This window comes from Vicugna pacos, chromosome 16, assembly GCF_048564905.1.
Source record: "Vicugna pacos chromosome 16, VicPac4, whole genome shotgun sequence".
In the NCBI taxonomy this organism is placed as follows: domain Eukaryota; kingdom Metazoa; phylum Chordata; class Mammalia; order Artiodactyla; family Camelidae; genus Vicugna; species Vicugna pacos.
In genome coordinates this window covers 9406194-9412252 of record NC_133002.1, presented here as the reverse complement: position 1 = coordinate 9412252, position 6059 = coordinate 9406194, and the positions used below count along the sequence as shown (strand labels likewise).

The 6059-nt window shown below is 51.1% G+C and overlaps 1 protein-coding gene across 4 annotated transcripts; it reads left to right on the top strand.

The window, feature by feature from the left end:
- The first annotated feature begins 15 nt into the window (after positions 1–15).
- Positions 16–6021, top strand: INCA1 (inhibitor of CDK, cyclin A1 interacting protein 1). Of its 4 annotated transcripts, none has more exons than XM_072940526.1 (7): positions 16–205; positions 1818–1905; positions 3912–4025; positions 4263–4302; positions 4592–4764; positions 5239–5404; positions 5620–6021. In XM_072940526.1, the coding sequence occupies exons 1-7, from the start codon at positions 79–81 to the stop codon at positions 5764–5766; spliced, it is 855 nt and encodes a 284-aa protein (XP_072796627.1). In that variant the 5' UTR covers positions 16–78; the 3' UTR covers positions 5767–6021. The 4 variants fall into 4 exon arrangements, with proteins under 4 accessions (XP_072796627.1, XP_072796626.1, XP_006217668.3 ...); XM_072940525.1 differs by having other exon boundaries at positions 17–205; positions 4571–4764; XM_006217606.4 differs by lacking the exon at positions 16–205 and adding an exon at positions 326–456 and having other exon boundaries at positions 4571–4764.
- The last annotated feature ends 38 nt before the right edge of the window (positions 6022–6059 follow it).

Here is a 6059-nt window from a genome sequence, read left to right as displayed (position 1 = left end):
ACCCGCGGGCGCGCGCACGCGGAGGGCGGGCGCGCGCAGTCCCGAGAAGGAGCGACCCAGACTGCTGTTAAAGGGGCAATGTCTCCGGGACTGTGGGGCCCACCGGGCAGGGACCGGGAAACTGAGTTGCGGACGCTGAAGGGCGAGCAGGACGCCGGGATTCCGGAGAGGGGAGAGAGGTCCTGCATCCGAGGAGCCGGGAAAGGTGGGAGGGGACCGCAGTAGATGACCCTGGCCCGGGACCCGCGCCCGTCGCCGCCGTCGGAGGCGCGCAAGGGGGCGGAGCCGCCCGCCAGGCCCCGCCCAGGAGGTGGCTTGGCATAGGCCCCGCCCCGAGGCGCGCAGCCCTGGCCGGCTCCGCCCTCGGCTTCGGTCGCCTCCTCGCTCCTCCTCCGCGCCCGGCGTATCGTTCTAGAACTCGCGGAGCAGCTGCTTCAGGTTCCGCGGCCAAGTGCAGTAAGCGGCGGCAGGGCTACCCAGGCGCTCCGTTCTATGCTGACTCTCCTGTTCGACAGGGCAGGCGGGCCTGGGCCCCCCCTCAGACCCAAGCCTCCCTCTCAGGCCTGAGTGCCGACTCAGGCCCAGGCCACCCCTGCTGGCCCAGCCTGGCCCCCGTAGGCTGCCGACTGTCCCTCAGGCACGGGCCCACCAGCTGGTAGCCACGACGACTCCTCAGGCGCCCAATTGTGCCCTCAGGCTTGGCCGTTCCCCCCGCCCCAGTCCACCTGCCAAGGGTCTCCTGAGCCCCGTCAGACCCAGCTCGCACCCTCAGGCCTGGCCTTCCCTCCAGGCTGCCCGCCCTCCCGCGACCCCTCAAGCTGGAACCGATCCTTCAGCCCCACCCCTCTGGTCCTCATCCGCCCTGTCAGGCTCAGGTTGACTTCCCAGCTTTGGCTGCCCCCGCCCCGCCCCCGCCATCAACTTTCCAATCCTTTGTCTAGCTTCCTTAGGCCCATCCTCCTGTTATATCTGAGTCAACTAAGTAGACCCAGTTACCTGAGTACCCCATGCCCCTCAGCTCCCACCTGCCCCCTAGTTCAGCTTCTCCCACTATGACCCAAGACATCCTATTTAGACCCCTCCTCCATTCTATTTTTCACCTCTCCTAACTGCTTTCTCAGCACATCCTTAGTTGCCCTTGGAGAAATACTTGTTCACCTCTAACAGTTTCCAGTTTTCTAAAATTTATGCTGTCTACCGGCACGCTCCTAAGGCACCTAGCATCCTTATCTGCTTTTTCTGCGCACTCCAGCTGGCTCTCACGTCATTTTTGGCTGTCCCGAATTCTGGCACTGTGCAACTGACCTCTCTGCTCACCTTCTTCACCTATAAACATTCCCAACCGCCCTCTCCTTCCTTGGCACCAATTGATCATTCTGTCCACACTTAGGTTTCATTGACCTCTCATGCCTGGTTTATTTGCCCATCCTCAATTCTCTGACCCTAACCACCAATTCTCTACCAACTACCCCCAAAAGCCTCTGCCCCATGTAGTCTCCACCTGTCATCTTTTTTCATTTCATCATCATCCCATATTGCCAGTTGTCACTCAGCTACTAACTGTAAATTTCACCTACTCTGTATGTTTGACTTCAGAAAATTTATTTTCTCTTTTATCTTTTACCACATCCACATTTCCTCTGCTCACCGTCTTCAACCAGTATATTTGGCTAATAGAAATGTCCAGCGTTTGAAACACCTTTTCAGTTCTCTTTCTTTTTGGACCCATACATCTTTTCAATCTCTAGATCTGCTACAGGTCTCATCCCTACAACCATTATTTGGATTAAATGATTCATTTTCCATTATCCTTCCAGCACCAATGAGGAGACTCAGTCCAGCCACCCAGTCCAGTCCAGTCATGCAAGTACAGGAAGATGGAGAGAACCTTATCCCCTTTGCCAAGTAAGTCCTCCCTACCTAGTGGTGGGGAACTGGATGGAGGGAAGAATGCATGCCTGTGTTCTTCCCTAAGAAGAATAGGAAATAACGAACAAGAAGCTCAGTGCCTGGTTTCCGAGGATTGGTGATTTATTAATTTATTCAACAAATAGTTTTTCAACACTGCAATCTTCTAGGCACTGTATTAGGAATTGGGGATTCAGCAATTACAAAGATAGGGGTCCTGCTCATAGAGCTTCCATTCTAGAAGGAGACAAAATAAGCATACAAATAAGTGTAATTTTGACTAGTGATAAGTACATGAAAAAATAAAACAGAAGCATAGTATAATGGAAAGTAGAATGTCTTGGAGACACAAATTTAGGTAGAGTGATTCTGGAAGATTATTCTGGGGAAGTGAGTTTGAACTGAGATCTGAAAAATGAGAAGAAATCAGTCTGATGAGAACCAGAGGTGGGGAGAAGAAGGAATAGTAGGTTTTTAAAAAGCCCCAAGAAAAAGAGAAGCTTGTTACTTTCTAGGACCAGGAAGCAGGTCAGTGTAACTGAAACTTAGTGCTTAAGGGAAAAGTGGAGCATAACGTCAGACAGGCAGAGACCAGATCATATAGGACCTTGCAGGCCATTGAAAAGAGTTTGAATTTTATTCTAAGGAAAGTAGAAATCAGTGGAAGTTTTTAAGCAAGGTAAAGACATGAATAGACTTTTTTTTTAAAAGCTTTTTCTTGTTATTGAAAATTTCAAACAACTGCAGAAGTAGAGAAAATAGTAATCATGAACGCAGTGTACCCTTTTCAGTTAACTATAATAATTATCATTATATGGATGATCTTTTTATCAATACACTCATCTAGCCTCCTGGTATGATTATTGTGAAGTAAATCTCAGACCACATATCGTTTGCATGATCAGTTCTAAAAGATTACCCACACTCCTCTGTGCAGAATAGATTGTTGGGGGATTCGAATGGAAGCAGAGGAGGAGGCTATTGCAATAGTCCAGGAAGGAGAATATGAGCTGGAATGTGGTGATGGGAGTGGAAGTGGTGAGGACTGGTCAAATTTGGGTTTTTTTTTTTTGTAGGGGTGTGGTAATTAGGTTCTTATTTATTGGCACCAATATATAAATGGTACTAGGGATTGAACGCAGGACCCATGCACTCGACTCTACCACTGAGCTCTACCCTCCCTCCTAAATTTGGGTATATTTTAGATGTAGAACTCACAGGACTTGCTGATAGGTTGGGTATGGGAGGTGAGGGAAAGTGAGGCATACCAGGCTTTTGGCTCAAGCAACTGGACACTTGGAGTGCCTTTCAGCAAGATGGAGGAGGCTAGGGAGGAGATGTTGAGTGGGCAGTTGAACCTGCAAGTCTGGAGTCCAGGGGAGGAGCCAGAGCTGGAAATACAGATTTGGGAGTTGTCAGTACATTGGTAGAATTTAAATCATGGGCCTGGATGAGATCTCTTAAGGAGGGATGGAGATGAAGAAGCTAAAGAGCCCAGGACACTCTTTCTAAAGATCAGGGGAGGAGTCATGATTCATTCTGGGGGTTTTGAAAGTGATGAGCACTGTTCTCCAACAGCTTTGCACACTCCTCCCTACCTAAAGAATAGTAGTCTTTCTGAGATGGGGAGATAAAGCAAGGGTGAACAGAGGCTCTACTCTCCTGGATCTAAAAGGAACCTGTCTGTTGCATCACCTGAGGAGCTGAGGCCTTCCTCTTTAACAGCCCTGCTTGCTAAACATGATGTTCTCTGGTTGTGGGATGTAGAAACTTGAGCTTCAGTGAGATCTGAGGCTAAAAAAATTGCTAATCTCCAGCTCAAATCACCTTTCAAATCAAAGGCTTCAGCACCTTCCTCAGCTAAAATGGATAAGGGAGGACATGGCCTGAGGGAGCCTGAGCAGCTGTATGGTCCCATGATAAGACAAGACTCCTAAATTCCTGGAGTGAGTAGGTGCTGTCAGGGAAGAGCCAGACCCCAACCTATCTTGTCCTCACCTCAGGTGTTCCAGGGTGGTCAGCCGATCTCTACCCCCTAGCTTACCTTTCCAGAGCCTGAGACTGACGCCCCAGCGTTATGGAGACACCTTCTGGGAGAACCTTAGTCAAAGGCCCAGGTGGGTAGAAATGGAGAAAATGGGGACTAGCTGGAGGTGGGAAGGGGATGCTGTGTAATTTTAAATGACCATAAAGACTTATGGTAGCAATAAGCCCTAGTCTGGGGGTAACTACCCCACTGACTGATGGGCACTGTAGCTCCTGATGCTAGATTGGTGTTTGGGAGAGGTCATTAGAGAAACAATGTGGATCGGGGGTATTCTCTCTGCATCTAGTCCTTTTTTTGTGCTTCACAGCCCCACCTGGATGGAGGAACAGTACATCCCACCCCCGGTGGTATGACAGATTTTCTGCCCTTTGACACTCGGTTAAAATTGCACCCACTGCCTTCTCTTCAGCTCTCCTTATTACCACTTCCCTCTGGTGTCCCCCAGCCAGTGCACTGACCAGGCCCTCCTTTCTATGGATCAATCATAATTTTCCAGATCACAGCTGTGTTTTTGTGATCTGGGCTTCACAAGTCCCCGATTCCCTATTTCAGCCCCTGCTCCCCTGAGAGACCCAGTTCTGCCTTCTGCCTCCTTTCCCCCATTCTCTGGCACAGAGAGCTACTGGTTGTTCCCAGCCTGGTCTATACCCCACTGAGAGGCTCCCACCCCCTGAGATGCTCTGCAGAAGAAAGAGACGCAAGCCATATTTGGGGGGAATGCAGCACGGACCTGGGGGCATCCCAGCCCGGGTAAGGGCTGTCACTTATCACCTGGAGGATCTAAGGAGGCGACAGAGAATTATCAATGAGTAAGGAGAGACACCTGGGCTCTGGGAGCCAAACAGGGTATGGGGACAAGATGGTTTGGACTAAGGAAGGGAGGAATTGAGGTTCTTCCTCCTCCTGAAGGAATTGGGGGTTGTTTGAGAATGAACCATGGACTTGGTGAGATTGAAGCAAAATTTCCATAATATAGAAATGAGGAGGGAACTGAGGGATGGGGATGAACCGTATGGGCTGGAAGGAGTGGAAACTGGATCATTGAAGAGAGAAAAGCACTCCATAGAACTGGAGGACATTGGGAGCTAGAGGTCACCTCTGAGCCCCTGGACTGAAAATACAGCTTGAGGGGAGCAGAAAATTGGGGGTGGAGAGATAGATGGAAGTCAGGTGACAACACTGTTGGGTCCAGCAGGAAGTATTTCAGGGCAGAAAGGAGAAGAATGGGGAGACCGGATGCCTGGCCTTTAGGCACCTCTTTCCTAAGCCTAAAGTCTCCACAGACTGAAGAAGACCCAGCGGGGCAGCTCTGGGACTGCATCTGAGCCCCTGGTGCTTGACAGTGATGGCTGTGGATTCCCTGGCACTACCAAGCACCCTGACCTGGAAGAGGAGAGGGCATCCTATCCCCGGGAAGAGGACCACTTCCTCACTACTGGCAGGGCCCGGGTATGTCTGGTGAGGAACTCGGTCGGGTGGTGGAGGGTGATGTGGGTGCCTGGTCTTGCATGGAGAGACAGCGGAAGCCAAGAGCCACTCTGGATGGCTGGGTTTGAGAAGAGCAAAAATAAAGTAGGCGGGAGCCAGGAACTTGGAAGTACATGGGCTTGTGGACTAGGAAATGTGGAGAGAGATCTGTTTTTCAGTTTTTCTCATTCTTACAGCTGCTTTGGTCTCCTTGGAGTCCCCTGGGCCAGGAGGGGTCTTGCCTCTCCAGGCAGCTGGGCTCTCTGGCCTCCTTCAGCACTGTCACAGCCAGTAGGAACCCCCTTTACAATCCCTGGGGGATGGAGTTGCAGTCTGAGGAGTAAGGAGAAACCTCCATGCCCAAGATGCTAGCGTGCCTCAGCGGCCAGGGACTAGTTCTCTGCGCTGGAATCTCCTAACATTAAGGCATTTCCCTTGGTCCCTCCCAACTTCCTCTCCCATCGTCTGAATGAGGCAAGAACTCTCGGCCTCCCACCTCGACCCACCCCTCTCACGGGAGCTCCCCCAGGCCGGTTGTCCCCCAGGGCCGCTCCCTGGCACGTGTTCTCTGTTCTGTTATTAAAAAGCAAGTAAGTGGAGCCCAGAGTTGTCTTTCTCTGCGAGAAGCAGTGGGGAG

Coding starts and splice junctions, on each gene's coding strand:
- INCA1 (XM_072940525.1), top strand. CDS start 79: ATGTCTCCGGGACTGTGGGGCCCACCGGGCAGGGACCGGGAAACTGAG. Junction 4,765..5,238: donor CGACAGAGAATTATCAATGA/GTAAGGAGAGAC, acceptor AAGTCTCCACAG/ACTGAAGAAGACCCAGCGGG. Junction 5,405..5,619: donor TCACTACTGGCAGGGCCCGG/GTATGTCTGGTG, acceptor TCATTCTTACAG/CTGCTTTGGTCTCCTTGGAG.